Genomic DNA, 17,829 nt, shown 5'->3' with positions numbered 1-17,829 from the left:
GAGTGTGTACTGATTGTGTACTGAGTGTGTTTTGATTGTGTTTTGAGTGTGTACTGATTGTGTACTGATTGTGTATTGAGTGTGTACTGATTGTGTACTGAGTGTGTACTGATTGTGTATTGAGTGTGTACTGATTGTTTACTGAGTGTGTTTTGATTGTGTTTTGAGTGTGTACTGAGTGTGTAATGATTGTGTACTGATAATTTCGCTGTCTGGCCATCTGTACCTCAGCACTGGTTTAACAAGTCAGCTGTTTGCTCACTGAGTGTGTTGACAGACTGAGGGTCAGTTGCACTGGAAGGGTCAGTATGAGGGCAAACAAAAGTAATTGACATTGTTGAGCCCAGTGGAGCTGTAGAATGGCCAAGTAACCTCCATTTATGACATTCCATGCGACATTGGAGATTCTACAGATTTTCTCCTCCGCTCTTAAATGCTGTCTGAATCATCAGCTATGGGGTGGAGGGGTGGAGGGATGATGGTGCAGGGGTCAATGTACATTTCAGCCCAGCTGAAGATATACAGTGTGGAGCAATGAGCAGATCCTTGGCCTGGAGCGAGACCGTGTTGGTTCAGACTGTATGAATGAGAGATGTTATTCACACTGCAACCTCATTTCCTCTCCTGTCTCCTGGACTGTCACTGTGTCAGTCACCTGAGCTCCAGTCTGAATAGATGGACAGTGTTTAACCTTCAGACTAGAACCTGAGAAGGAACTGATTTTCTCACATGGACTGACCGTCATTGTTATTCCTAGTCATTGAAATTTATTATCCAAGGATTTTATTTCATATAATGTGTCCAGTACCTTCCACAGAAGTGATAAAACCTGATCTGTGACCCGAGAGCTTCTCATGGGAGCAAAGGTCCATATTCCACCATCATGTTCACAGCAGGAACTGGTGTGACATGCACAGTGACTTATCAGAGAGGTTTAGGACAGTGACAGCTTTAGAACGAGTTGTATTGGAGGGAACAGGCGGGACGGGTGGTCACAAGCATCTGCCTCCCATTTAGCACATAGCCTTCAACCAGACCACCTCTGGTGTGATACTGGCTTTAAAAGCCCTCCAGAGACCTCCAGAGCAGAGCTTGTTTCAGCACAGGCCTCACGGCTCTCTTAAGATGGCCAGATTGATTGCCTTCGATATGAACTGTATTTCGTTTAGCTATACATCAGGTGTTGGATTTCCATAAAGGTTTATGACTGCAGTAAATTTCTATAATTGTTGAGAGTTCTCTTGCTCTCATTGCTCTGTCTCATATTTATGTTAATCCTGCAAATTTATTCTTCTGTTTTCTCTCTTTTTTTTAGACTACCTTTCCTCAGTGAAGTCACTAAAAATACACCAATTTAATATTTGAAATTAATAACATTAATTCATTTACACAATTCATCTCATCCTTCATTTACACTTTAAGAGCAATGCATAGTGCCTGTGAATAAATTTAATGAGAAATATTTTTTTCTCAGTTAGTCAAAAATAATAAATTTTCAAACAACACAAATACTTAAAAATAAATCCACGTTATAATCTTGAGAAAAATAATACATTTTGAAACTAATTCAGTTGAATAGCTTGGATTGCATTAAGTGGTTTAGGAAACTGCAGATGTATTGTAATTGCAACAATTAAGTAATGATTAAATGAGGGTTTATATATTAGTAAAGTATTCAATCATTAGGTCATTAAATCCAGTTAATTGCACGAATAACAGTAATCTTCATGGTCACCAAATAAAGTCATAGTAAATCTTTATATCTGGTTGTAGCACATGGAGCATCATGATCTGATTTTAGATCTGCTTTTTCCTTTAGGGGACACGAATCAGTCAGTTATATGACCTTGCACCCTTATGACATCAGTGATCAGCTCCTACAGCATCAGTCCTAATGGGCTGAAATGGGGCTTTTCCTTAACAGAACTGTAATTATAGACATTTAGAAATTAAACTGTTAGTTTGGCCCCCACTCCACCCCTCTCCAACCCTCTCCAGCTCACTGCACCCCACTGCACTCCAGTTAATGTGCAACAGATGAGCTTTGCCTGGTCCTGAAAACATTCTCTACTTTTCATGAGTTTTTTTGTAATCCAAGTTCCGAGGTCCTGGAAGCTGAAGGCTGTAATTGGTGATTAGATCAGATACTGGGACATACCCTCCATGTTCGTCTTTTGGTAGCAACAGGGTATAGCCAGCTAGCTGTGATGTATATTTTTCGCCTGTAATGGAGCACTTATCAAACACAAGGCCAGAGAGACAAATCCGACCTGCAGCCTTGTTTCATCAGGCCAGCATGTGAACAATCCACAGCATGCCATACAGCGCTCGTGTGAGGTGAGCATCTAACACATTAGAGTTCTTACTAAAGCTGGAGAGCAGGAGCCTGTTTTCCCCTCTGAAGTGTAGTTATTGTAAATAGCCGTGTACACGTGCAGCTGACCTGACTGCAGTCTGAAAGCAGCTTAATATCAACACCTGTGTGTTGCACTTGATGTTAGTCACACTCACAGCTTCTGATTCAGAAGAAGGTCAGGTGTTGTGCTGGCAGTGATGAAATCAGAAATACAAAATCAACAACATGAGCTTCTTCCTGATCTGCAAAATAAACCTGACATATTCAAGTATTTCTAATAATGCTGCCATGAAATAGCTTCATGACAGTTCCACTACGATTAAAATATAACAGATTACAATTATTATCAGACTAAAATGGCACTCGATGTTATAAAACGTTATCTACTTAAACTCCAGCAGCTGCTTCAGTATCAGCTCCATGCCTCTGTGCTCATAGTACAGCTTTCAATCAGAAACAGGAAACATTCATCAATCAGCTGAATAATCCTGTTTCTCATCCCAGCAGCTGCTATCCAATCAAATGTGATTAAACAAAGTAATGCATTAAAAAAAAACTTTTATTAGTGTTCATGAAGTGAGCGGCCATGTTGATTTGACATCACTTACTGAACACAGACTTCTATCCTGAGTTCCCAAGCTGAGATTCTGAGTTCAGGAGATGTTTTTTTCCTGGTTGGAAGGAATTATGAAGTACAGCTAGTTTCTAGTCAAACAGAAAAAAGCTGAAAGATGAGTTGCAAAGCACAAAAGCAAAACAAACAATTGAGCAAGGATGTCATAAAACCCTTACTTCCTGTCCTTCCAGACCCTCTGCATGATTCATTAAGACTCACCTTCCTGTAAGCCATGAAGTATCCTAGAGAGACTCAGTCAGAGTGAAGAGCTGGTTCCTGAACAACATCAACACTCTGTGTTAGAGGACATGAAGGTGAGGAACGTGTTGTTAAAGCTATACGTGATTAGGTGCTGTGAGGTGATTTCTCCAGCTGGGATAAAAGCTCAGGGATCACATCAGCTCTCTCCTAACCGTCTCCTCCTCCAGCTTCCTGTTAGAAGTGCACTCTCTGAATAACATCCAGGTAAGGATTTAAGAGCTTAGATTTACAGCCAAGGGGGGGACCTCACAGCTGGGGTGGGGATTATCTCTGAGCCAGGGCAGGAAGGTTTTGGGGGGAATAAATCAGAGGGTCTCACATCATCTAAAAAAGGCTGAAAGGGAACAGAAAGGTGAGGGAAAAACTCTTCGTTGGAACAATTGTGGTGAAATGTGACAGACATGGCAACACAAAACATGCAGTTAGTTTTTTTTTTGGTGGGATGTGATGTTTACAATGTTCACATAAAAACAATTCTATTCAATTCTGTTCAAAAGTCTTGTAAAGAAATGCTGTTAAAAATAATGAAATTCTATTTAAAAAAAACACTCAGTGTGACACTCAGTAAACAGCACAAAGTGTCTGGCATGTTTCAGGCAAAATACTTCAGTAGCCTCAGGTACAGTTTGTCCAGTTTCATAAAGAAATCATTGGTAATTATTTTATATCTACAGTTTGACAGATCTGACTTTGACTTGCTTCATGAGATACAAGCATTTTTTCTGTAGCATTTCATTTTTGCTGGAAATGTAATGTTTGAAAATATAAAATGTTTTTATTTCCTGATCTGATAAAGAAGTCAGAAAAATAAACATATAGGACAAATTTTGTATTAAAAATACAAATATAGCAAAAAAAATCTCTACAGTTCATAAAATTTACATTTGCAATAAAGAAAACACAATTTTCTGTTCTTTTCTCTTCGTTGTGGAAAAATCAGTAGGAGAAACGACAATAACATCTGCTGCATCCTGCCTTGAGACGCTGACATTGATTTTCAGAGAGAAATGAAATGCTAATGAAACATGGCTCAGGCCTCGACGTGGACACGAGGCATTTTACCCTCCTGCATCCATCACATCCTTTACAAACCCACACAGAGTCATCAGCAGTTCAGGGTACAACACAAACAGGCTGAACCTCCACAAACATGCTTTCACTTCTACACTTATACAGATGTTGGAATGAAATCAGTTCTCCAGCCACAGAGTGTGACTCAGCTTGTTGTGTCGCTGTATTATCTCCTGTTCATAACACAGGATATGACATAAAAGCATGACATCAGCCTTTACGGAATAAAAGGCAATTACATTTAGTTGTTCAGAAGAATTACGGAAAGGGGAAACAGAGAAAGGCTGATCCTGGCACGTAATCCAGCCAGTATTCAGCTCTGGTGTTTAATGACACTGTAAAGCTGGTGGAGACCTGCACAATCTTTCTTAAATAAAACCCATCAATGACCAGAACAGAGCTGGACGTGACAAGTAAAATTATCCTAGCAGATCAGCAGCAAGAAGCCCAAGAGTCCTGCCTTAGAATCATAGAAAAACAAACCCAAACCCAGTCCTCGCACTCACAGGAAACCAGCAGCACATATGCTAGTGTAGGTGTGAGGGTGTCCTGGAACTTTTGTTAAAGCACACACACACACACACACACACACACACTGGAAGAGGTCCGTGTGTGTCCGTAATATAATAAAAGACTGCTGCTGGGTGCCGCCAGCACTCGTTACTGCACACGGAGGGCAGGAGTCTGCCTCTCTGGCCTCTCCTTCAAAGCCGCCCCTTCCATATCAAATGTGGTGCTTAAAGTAACCAGAGAGCAGGCTTTTACTTTTCTCTAAATTAGCTCAGGCAACTCAATTTTGGTGCGGTTTCACTTCCACCAGCGTCTGCACAGCGAGAGCACCATGATGTCATTGCTGGGTTGTAAGCACATGTGGAGGAAAATAAAAAAAAAGGTTCCCCTATTTAGCAGTAATTTGTAACAGATCTGAATTAAGCCAGTTGCCAAAAGTTCACAGGACCATTTTCCATCCAATTAAGAGACTGTAAACTCCCAAAGTTTGGATTTTTTGCAGGTGCTCCAAATTGGGGTCAAAGAGTATCAAGCCTGAGTGCGTCTCGCTGAACGCTACTCCGTTTCACTGAGACACACAGAGGCTTCGCTTCCTCTCAGCTATTCAGAACTTACTAGAAAAAAACAGACAGTTATGCAGGAGTGTGTTTTTTTTGGGCGACATCTGCCAAAGTCTTCAAAGCTGAAGAAGGGCTCCATTGTCAGGAAGGACAACACAGTCAGACGAGGTAAGATTGAGGATCTGTGAGTGAGCAGGTTGGCCTGCTGCTGCTGCCTCTGCTGCCTCTGCTGCTCTGCGTCCAGCTCGTGTTGGCCATGGCGTCCCTCGGCGTCTGGGACAGCAGCCTGGCGTGTCTCTGAAGCCTTAAGTATTACTTTCTAAGCAGGAAGCAACAGAATGCGTCTGAACCCCAGCCATGATCTAAGATCCTCTCTGCAGACGTACAACTTGAAACATCTTTTTATATCATCACAACTTTTATCAGCACTGGAAGGAAGGCGATTATTCATCACTGAAACTGGTAACTGCCATCTGTTACAAGTCCACAGCATCAAGGAAGCAAAGCCAGCTTAGTGGGATCATCAGGGGAGTGTGGTTATGAAGAGATTTGTGTCGGTTTGCTTATACATTAACACTAAAAGCGTGACTGTGTCTAATACTCAGTAAGGCTAGACCCAGACTCATTCGAAACCATAATTGTCTTGGAATTACTATCATCCAGATTCCAAAGAGAAAACCTCATCTCTCGTCTGCGGTTATGATTAGAGAGATACATTCTGTATGACCGTGTGTGTGCGTGTGTGTGTGTGTGTGTGTGTGTGTTGGGTGGGGGGGGAGGGGTCAGGGCAAAGGGTTCTTCAAAAGTGACGCTAGGAAAATAATTTTAATGTGCCCTCACAATGTCAATAATGTATTTGGCTGCTACTGTTTGGAGTAAAAAAAGTCTCTTGGCAGTGAAATGTTGGCTTTAAGTCTCTTCACTCGATGCCAGATCCAGACTGTGTGCTGATGTGTCTCAGTAGGAGAGTAACAGGATGTAGCGTTACTGCAGGATACATCACACTAACACCACCACTACCACCACCACTAACACCACCACTACCACCACCACTACCACCACTACCACCACCACTACCACCACCACTAACACCACCACTACCACCACCACTAACACCACCACTACCACCACCACTACTACCACCACCACTAACACCACCACTACCACCACCACCACTACCACCACCACTAACACCACCACTCCCACCACCACTAACACCACTACCACCACCACTAACACCACCACCTAACACCACCACCACTACCACCACCACTAACACCACCACTAACACCACCACCACTACCACCACCACTAACACCACCACTAACACCACCACCACCACCACCACTAACACCACCACTAACACCACCACTAACACCACCACTAACACCACCACCACTACCACCACCACTAACACCACCACTACCACCACCACTAACACCACCACTAACACCACCACTACTACCACCACCACTACCACCACCACTACCACCACTAACACCACCACTACCACCACCACTAACACCACCACTAACACCACCACTACCACCACCACTAACACCACCACCACTACCACCACCACTAATACCAACACTAACAACAACACCAACACCACTAACACCAACATTAACACCACCACTAACACCACCACCACTAACACCACCACTAACACCACCACTAATACCACCACCACTAACACCACCACCACTAACACCACCACTAACACCTCCACTAACACCACCACCACTACCACCACCACTACCACCACCACTAACACCACCACTAACACCACCACTACCACCACCACCACTACCACCACCACTAACACCACCACTACCACCACCACTAACACCACCACTACCACCACCACCACTACCACCACCACTAACCACCACTACCACCACTAACACCACCACCACTAACACCACCACCACTAACACCACCACTACCACCACCACTAACACCACCACCACTAACACCACCACTACCACCACCACCACTACCACCACCACTAACACCACCACTACCACCACTAACACCACCACCACTAACACCACCACTACCACCACTAACACCACCACTAACACCACTAACACCACCACTAACACCACCACTACCACCACTAACACCACCACCACTAACACCACCACTAACACCACTACCACCACCACAAACACCACCACTACCACCACTAACACCACCACCACTAACACCACCACTAACACCACCACTAACACCACTAACACCACCACTAACACCACCACTAACACCACTAACACCACCACTAACACCACCACCACTACCACCACCACTAACACCACCGCTACCACCACCGCTAACACCACCACTAACACCACCACCACTACCACCACCACTAACACCACCACTACCACCACCACTAACACCACCACTAACACCACCACTAACACCACCACTACCACCACCACTACTACCACCACCACTACCACCACCACTAACACCACCGCTACCACCACCGCTAACACCACCACCACTACCACCACCACAAACACCACCACTAACACCACCACTACCACCACCACTAACACCACCACTAACACCACCACTAACACCACCACTACCACCACCACTACTACCACCACCACTAACACCACCACTAACACCACCACCACTACCACCACCACTAACACCACCACTAACACCACCACTAACACCACTACCACCACCACTAACACCACCACTAACACCACCACCACTACCACCACCACTAACACCACCACTACCACCACCACCACTACCACCACCACTAACACCACCACTAACACCACCACTACCACCACCACTAACACCACCACTAACACCACCACTAACACCACCACTAACACCACCACCACTAACACCACCACTAACACCACCACTAACACCACCACTACCACCACCACTAACACCACCACTAACACCACCACCACTACCACCACCACTAACACCACCACTAACACCACCACTAACACCACCACTACTACCACCACCACTAACACCACCACTACCACCACCACTAACACCACCACCACTACCACCACCACTAACACCACCACTAACACCACCACCACTACCACCACCACTAACACCACCACTAACACCACCACCACTAACACCACCACTACCACCACCACTACCACCACCACTACCACCACCACCACTAACACCACCACTACCACCACCACTAACACCACCACTACCACCACCACCACTACCACCACCACTAACACCACCACTAACACCACCACTACCACCACCACCACTAACACCACCACTAACACCACCACTACCACCACCACTAACACCACCACTACCACCACCACCACTACCACCACCACTAACACCACCACTACCACCACTAACACCACCACCACTAACACCACCACCACTAACACCACCACTACCACCACCACTAACACCACCACCACTAACACCACCACTACCACCACCACTAACACCACCACTACCACCACTAACACCACCACCACTAACACCACCACTACCACCACTAACACCACCACTAACACCACTAACACCACCACTAACACCACCACTACCACCACTAACACCACCACCACTAACACCACCACTAACACCACTTCCACCACCACAAACACCACCACTACCACCACTAACACCACCACCACTACCACCACCACAAACACCACCACTACCACCACTAACACCACCACTAACACCACCACTAACACCACTAACACCACCACTAACACCACCACCACTACCACCACCACTAACACCACCGCTACCACCACCGCTAACACCACCACTAACACCACCACCACTACCACCACCACTAACACCACCACTACCACCACCACTACCACCACTAACACCACCACTAACACCACCACCACTACCACCACCACTAACACCACCACTAACACCACCACCACCACCACTAACACCTCCACTAACACCAACACCACCACCACTAACACCACCACCACCACCACTACCACCACCACTACCACCACCACCACTAACACCACCACTACCACCACCACTAACACCACTAACACCACCACTAACACCACCACTAACACCACCACCACTAACACTAACACCACTAACACCTCCACTAACACCAACACCAACACCACTAACACCTCCACTAACACCACCACTAACACCAACACCACTAACACCACCACCACTAACACCTCCACTAACACCAACACCACTAACACCACTAACACCTACACTAACACCACCACTAACACCACCACCACTAACACCACCAACAACACTAACACCACCACCACTAACACCTCAACCACTAACACCACCACCACCAACACTAACACCACCACCACTAACACCACCACTAACACCAACAACACTAACACCACCACCACTAACACCTCAACCACTAACACCAACACCACCACCACTAACACCACTAACACCACCACTAACACCACCACTAACACCAACACTAACACCAACAACACTAACACCACCACCACTAACACCACCACTAACACCACTAACACCACCACTAACACCACCACCACCACTAACACCACTAACACCTCCACTAACACCACCACCACTAACACCAACACTAACACCACTAACACCACCACCACTAACACCAACACTAACACCACCACCACTAACACCTCCACTAACACCACCACCACTAACACCAACACTAACACCACTAACACCACCACCACTAACACCAACACTAACACTAACACCACCAACACCAAAACTGTTAACACCAACACCACTAACATCAACACTAACACCACTAATACCAACACTAACAACAACAACACCAACACCACTAACACCAACATTAACACCACCACTAACACCACCACTAACACCAACACCACTAACATCAACACTAACACCACTAATACCAACACTAACAACAACACCAACACCACTAACACCAACATTAACACCACCACTAACACCAACAACACTAACACCACCACCACTAACACCACTAACACCACCACCACTAACACCACTAACACCACCACCACTAACAACAACACTAACACTAACACCACCAACACCAAAATCGTTAACACCAACACCACTAACATCAACACTAACACCACTAATACCAACACTAACAACAACACCAACACCACTAACACCAACATTAACACCACCACTAATACCACCACCACTAACACCACCACCACTAACACCACCACTAACACCACCACTAACACCACCACCACTAACACTAACACCACCACTAACACTACCACTAACACCACCACTAACACCACCACCACTAACACCAACAGCACCACTAACACCACCACTAACACCAACACCACCACTAACACCACCACTAACACCACCACTAACACCACCAACACTAACACCAAAACTAACACAAACACCACTAATACCAACACTAACACCAACAATAACACCACCAACACTAACACCAACACTAACACCACTGACACAAACACTAACACCAATACTAACACCACCAATACTAACACTAACACCACCAACACCACTAACTCCACCACTACTAAAGCGCTTGGTTGCTGTTCCTGGAGACAAAACTGGCCCCTGTTTAAACAGGAAAAATCTCACAGGGTGACAACAACCACAACACAGGCAGATTTAACCCTAGTTTAGCGGTTATTTAGTTAAGATAAGGAAGTAGACTGTAAGTTATTCTAACCCCCAGCATGTTCATTACCCAGTAGTCATAAATGTAGCACTTAGCACTTGATTTTATTCTTTGGAAAAATGAGAGTTATTGATCTAAACAATTTAAAATAATCACTCAGAATAAAACATCAGGCAATAATCGTGCTTTACTTTCATGAAACCTCTTAATTATCATCAGTAAATAAGTTAGATTATTAAAAATTGTGCTCAGTGTTTTGTGTAGATTAAAAAAGTATAGAATTATTTATTAAAGAATTCACCAACAGCATCTGAACTCTTCTTTGTCTTCTCTGTCTAATATTGAAAATACCTTTTTCAATATTAATTTATTTAAATGTATTATTATTATTATTTATACATTTTCCAATATTAATTTATTTAAATGTATGATTTCTTATTCACCTGATCAGGTAACAGTTAATTCTCCGTTTGACATTTTAACCTCTAGAATTGAGGTCAGTTATGGTTGTATGTGTTAAACACTTAATTTAAACACATGTGAGCTGCAGATTTTACACACATCTTCAGACTGGGAGAAGAAACTGGAAGAAACCCCCAAGGAACAGGGAGAACATGCAGACCCATGACCCTGGAGGCATGAGAGCAGACACACCGAGTCTCTGTATACCCACTGGCATATATAGAAATCATGCATTTTGGTTTAAACAAATAAAATGATCTGCTTTCATATTACAAATAAAGCCTTTTCACTGATTGGTCCCTGATCAACCAGTCAGAGTGAACACATGACTCTTAACTTAATCACAAATACGGTTAAAAAACTGGAGGATGTTTTATGTTGCATACATTCTACATCGGACGAGAATAAATATGTTTTCCTTTCTCTTCTCATTTCCTTTCTCTTCGTATTTTGCTTTCTTTTCAACTATTGATTTTGTCTTATTTTCTTTCTTGTTCTGCCCCCCGCCCCCTTCTTTTTCTTATTTGTATTATTATCTTCATTCTACATTTATTGTATTTTCAGCTACTTTTTTATTGTCGAGTGAGTCATTTTCTTTTGCTCAGTGGAAATAAATCAGATCTGAAGGGGTTAATGTTGCTGTACCTGATGCACTGACACTGAGTATGAAAATAAAGCTAAACTCAGATACTCGTCTGGCCAGCTTATCTCTGGCCAGACGCTTGTGTTAGATCCGAGAACAGCGAGACTTCATTGAATTCACGTCTTCTTCCTGTCTGTGGTCAGACTGGATACTGTTCACACTGCATGCATTAGCATATTGCGTAAAATCAAATGTTGACAGAAAATACCACAATAAATACTTCAAGAAGGCTTTGAGGGTTTTTCACAAAAGCAAAATTCTTTTTAGACAGAAGAAAAATCCCACTCAGCTGCCAAATCACATTTGAGGCACTATTTCTCCATGTACTAGAACACTGCAAAGCCCGAGAGCTCTGGAGGAAAGTGAGAGTATGATACAGGTATCTTCTGCCAAAGCCCATGTGTGTGAGTAACGAATACAGGGCAAGAACAGACCATTAGGAATGATTTGCAGCTCTTATATGGTGGAGGTTTTGCTTAAAAAAAAAAAAATGGTAGGATTATACAGGGAACAGTACGGTGGAGCTCGGCTCACAGGAGGCACGTTTTTATTCAAGCGTCCCTCAGCTACAACTCTGCATTCTGGAGTCCTGGAGACACCGGGTGTGTTTTGAGGCGGTGCAGCAGCCACAACTGCATCAGTGTATAGTTTTCGATCCTGTTCACCAAATGTAAGGCCACAAGTTAAGAGATTTTTCTGTACCTATAACTGACCCATTAGTCAAAGGGATTGATAGTGGGATGTAATAACGTCTTTTCTTCTAATATTTCAAGCAGCGACTCATCACACTGCTGTCCAGCTGTTTCTGTAGCCCAGATGTCATTTGTCAGCATGACAGTGTGTGTTGAGTCTCAGACCAGATTGTGGCCCAGTAATGCATCATCATACCTACTGATTACTCAACTCATTCCTCATTTTCTCTTTGCTGTTCCTATAGGGGGTATTCCAGCAAAAAGCCGCTGACAGCACGATTACGCGCCGTCTGAAACGCTCAACCTCTTAGCAACGTTCCCTAATTAATTTATGGAAGCGAAATGGCGAGGAGCTTTAGAAGTCAGACAGGGTAGAATTGGACTCTAATTTTTTCCACTTAGAGTGGAATGTGGCTTTCCTTGTGCCCAGTCTCTCTACACCACATATTTGCTGTTTGTTTTGACCGCGCTCTCTGTGGGGAAAGTAAGTAAAGGAGGAAAAAGATTTAGAAAAAGCAGTGGAAACTCTCAGTGACTGCCAAGATTGCATCCATTTTCCTCTAAAAGTATTCAGAGTGATGCAATGGGACTGTTATTGGGTTTCACTTACAGGAAAACCACAGGTACGTGTGTACACACACACACACACACACACGCACACACACACGGTTGTGGGCGAGACAGGCCATGACAGACATTCAAAGCCTCCAAAGGGGTTTCTTTTCAGACTGATTCGGTGCCACTGTCTGAAGTCATACTCAAATCATGGAGAGTCGAGATGCAAAATATGCGGTGCAACTTATGTATTTAACAGCACAAAGCCCGAATATAATAAAACCCGATTCACTGTACGCCGTCTGGCAGAGCTAATAAAAGAGTTTTACTGCAGGGACAAGGATCTGTGATGGCCCATCAGGCTCTGCCTCCGAAGACGAGCCGGCCAGAGGAAGTCGTGAAGAGGTCACCGAGTCTTTCCGAGCGCTGACGATGTCGTCTTAAAGACAAGCGCTTTGCCCTGGAATCTGTCTCATGCCATTTTCAGTCGGAATACGAGTGTCAAGCATGTCTGGACATCCCGTCTCCATTTTTCCAGATTTCAGCGCTGAGATTTAAGCAGCAGTGACTTTCAGTTTTATTACATTAAACATTCAGTTCTACAGACAGCTGACTGCTTTAATGTGTATTCAATATTTACCTACATAACATACAGAAACCTAACCTCCTTAGTGTTATACTGTGAAAGCAATGATTTAATAATAATAATAATAATAATAATAATAATAATAAGAGACTGTTTCCTTCAGAGTCTTTATAGCCGGAGCGTGTTGGGAACACCGAGCACACAGCTGCGTTCAGTTTTCTGGTGTCTGAAGGTGTTCATTGATAAATGTGGTGAAATGAAGTGGGCCTTCGTCTTATTCTTCTCCTCCTCCCCTCACTCGTCTTCTCAGGATCTCTGAACTCTGTTTGTATTATTCCACTTCACAAACTAATGCAGCAGAAAAACACACAGAACATGAAATAAACATGAAAACAAAGCAAAGAACAGATTCAGGACCAAAACTAGACACAAGAGAAAGACAACAGCATCAATAATGTGTGTGTTTTAATGAAGGTCTACAGATGTGTTGTGGTCATCAGGCTCCAGCTAAGCAGTGACTGGATCTTCTCATTGACTCAAAGACAAATCTAAATGGAAAGAGTTCACTTTAAGAAGCGAGTCAGTTTCTCAGCTGACAAACACATTGTGTTTAGGATGATCTCTGCGTCAGAGCTCAGGAGACTCAGCCAAAATCTGAGGCTCAGACAAACGCTGCTCAAAGCCAGTGACAGCAGAAACTTATGCTTTAGTATTTTAGTGGCAAGTTTTTAACCTAACGTGACTGAGTAAACTGGAGATAAAGTTTTCGCAGCGAGTTTTTTCCACACATCAGTCTGTTCTTTATTTTTTAATAGCCACCTCTTTATTTTAATACAAGAGTATTTCAAACAGAATTTTAATATCTTTTATTACTTTGCTTAATTTTAGTTTGGAGTTTTTTACATTACAGAATGATCAGAAAAGAAACTGGACATTTCATGGAGAGTCATTTGTGACAAAAAAAACAAAAGTAAAAAATTTTTTTAACGAATGAAGTAAAATGCTGCCATGTGGTGGCTCTAGAAATGAAAGCAGAAATTTTTTGTGAAGTCTGAGTGAAGTTTACAGAGTACAGCTCCTCACCGTGCTCAAGCCCATACTGCATAAAAACACAAAACTCACACAAAGAGCCAAGAAAAACCTCAAACATACAGAGAGAGAGAATATTGAGCCTTGGTGATCAGTAGAACACCAAACAATTTCATATTCACTTCATCCCTGAGCTGAAATCTGCTGCACTGTCCACATGGCCATGTGTGTTCTGATATTGATACAGCGACAAGACACTGATGTTGTAAGAGTGAGGGGGTCTGGGGTTCAGTCGGTGTTCCAGTTCATCCCACAGGTGTTCAGTGGGGTTGAGTCAAAGTCAGGGCTCAGTGCAGGACACTCCAGTTCTTCCACTCCAACCTTAACCTCTACACCATGTCTTCATGGAGCTCTGTGCTTTGTGTACAGGGGCATTGTCATGATGGAACAGGGTTCGAGTCTCTTACATCCAGTGAAGAGAAGCTGTAATGTGTAACAGAGTACATTTCTAGACAATTGTGTGTTTCCAAATTTGTGGGGAAGAAAAACACATGGGTGTGATTTATGAGGTGCATGTACTTTTGTCTGTATTGTACATAGCATACACACATCACAACACTGAAAGATTATTTTTTTTAGTAAGCAGCAGCTTGTCAGCAGGTTCGAAGAGAATCGTACTTAATAATGGTACGCGATTCATTTCTGTGACGGAAAGCAGAGTCAAACCTACTGCAGTCTCTGTGAGATAATATATGTGAAGTGAGATAATATATACACAATATTCGAGTTCGATACACATTCTTTTTAAAATATCAGTGAAGACATTAATATCAGTTTTAAAGTCCAGTGGTTTAGACTGGAAAATGGTATGAATAAAGCTGACAGGTTTGCCCCATGCTCCTGGAAGATTGGGGACTGGTGGTGAGAGCGGAGAGACGCCTGCAGGTGGACCGGCTCACTGAAACCTGATCTATAATACACACAGGCTTCTGATGGCTCACGTCTGGGCCTCCCCACACAGGAAGAGAGCCCCATTCCCCCGTCTCCTGCTGCATATATTTCAGGAGTTTTCAAATCCCCCTCACTGACCTACAGCAATACGAGGGAAGAAAAGACTGCAAAAGAAAATGCCAGAAAGAGCCTTGAAGGAACAACAGGTTTAATTAAAAATAACGTTTCTCAGAAATTCACTCAGTCAATGTTTCACAACTCAACATGTTTAATGACTCCATGCAGTGTGCCTGATCACGAATACTGGCAAATAACTGAACAGCATTTTAAAATCAGGACGTAAAACAAGGGTTTAATTGAAAAATGAGCTTGGGAGGAACAGGACTCCTGAAGCGCACAGCTTTAACTCTGTTCTTTGTTGTTTCTTTTGGCATGACTAATAGTTGAACATATACTTTTTCATGAGTTGTCTCCTTGTCCAAGGATTAGAGGTTCAGTCTTGATTCACCGTGAGACAGCTGCTCGGCCCAGTGTGGGAAAAGGCCTTCAGGACCGCTCGCTCATTCAGGGCTAGGCTGGAGGAATCCGACACGCTTCTGCTTCACGCACTCGAGAAAGCGCTCAACTTCTCAAATTCGCCTGATATTTCATTTCTTTCTTTTTATTTATTCATTTTTTTTTATAAAAAACTTGACAAGTCAAAAAAATTTATTCTGAGCACGTACATTTTCTAGGAGTAACAAGATGTACTAAAACTTGTACAGTTTAAAAATCACTTAATCACTAAACTACAGACAGAAGGTGATGACTAGGTAAAGAGACGGACTGTTCCATCTGCCCCGGAGGAGAAGACCCAGGGCTGGGTGGGGTGGAAAGCCACGTCAAGCACCCCTAAGTCATGCGTGATGGTGTGACCTTTCAGAACTTTGACTGGGACGATGAGGGGATTCTGCAGCAGGTCACTGTGAGGGGAAAAAACAGGAGACAGCATGAGGCTCAGGCAAAAACACCGAACGGCACATGAGTGTTTTCTTTCCTTTTCTGGAGGAAGACGATCGAGAAGCTTATAGTTACAATAAAAGCTACAATTTCTGGAAATCTGGTTTGCAGTATAACCATCAACAGCTAGACTTGATGGCAAAATTGGAAAAATAACATTACATCCTCCGGCTGCATATAAACTCATCTATTAAAGTCCAGCTGATGTCTCTGACCGAGTACGGCCCATTACTCCTGCTCAAAGAGCGCTCCTAACCATTTGCTATGATCCTGTCAGAACGTGTGAACAGACAGAATCAGAACAGGGGAAAGGGAGAGGACGAGTTACAGAGAGCAAGAGATGTCAGTGAAGGAGAGAAATGTTATACCATATAACAGAATCTCTCCAGGATTTTGTGATCACAGAAATAAACACAAAAACAAGCGAACACTCTGATATTCACAACATGCATTCAGTTCACATGTGGAATGTGAGCACAGCTCTCAGACAGTCATGACAAGTGTCTCTCACAGCTGGAGTTTAAAAGAAGAATCCTGTGCTTGTGATTTCACCAATTCAAGTAATTAAAATCAAAACAAAACATGGCATCAAAAAAAGTTGCATCATACATTTTTCAGAAAAAAAAAAAGCTAAACAAAACTTTTTGGCCGCAACAATCACTAAAACCACTGGACCACTCACTGGAATCTTGAAGGGACTGGAATAAGCACAATAGCACAATTCATATTCTATTCTATATTTATATTCACATCCTATCACTGCATTCAGATTCGACCTTCTGCATTTTTTATATATTCATTTTTTTATTGCAGTTTTCCACCAGATTTTCCCTAGATGTTTTATTTTATTTTATCTTATTTGTGTTGAATATTTATTCTGTT

The 17,829-nt window shown here is 43.3% G+C and overlaps 1 protein-coding gene across 1 annotated transcript in view; it reads right to left on the bottom strand.

The window, feature by feature from the left end:
• Positions 1-16,139: 16,139 nt before the first annotated feature.
• bop1 (BOP1 ribosomal biogenesis factor) overlaps positions 16,140-17,829 on the bottom strand; it is a 53,380-nt gene continuing 51,690 nt past the window's right edge. Inside the window, exon 16 of the mRNA XM_058377434.1 lies at positions 16,140-16,910. Within this exon, the coding sequence (XP_058233417.1) occupies positions 16,757-16,910 (154 nt within the window). The 3' untranslated portion in view covers positions 16,140-16,756. The remainder of the gene's footprint in view (positions 16,911-17,829) is intronic.

The sequence above is a fragment of the Hemibagrus wyckioides genome, linkage group LG24 (genome assembly GCF_019097595.1).
Source record: "Hemibagrus wyckioides isolate EC202008001 linkage group LG24, SWU_Hwy_1.0, whole genome shotgun sequence".
NCBI classification, from domain to species: domain Eukaryota; kingdom Metazoa; phylum Chordata; class Actinopteri; order Siluriformes; family Bagridae; genus Hemibagrus; species Hemibagrus wyckioides.
Note: the sequence above shows the minus strand (reverse complement) of the source record. Positions and strands in the feature narration are given on the sequence as shown.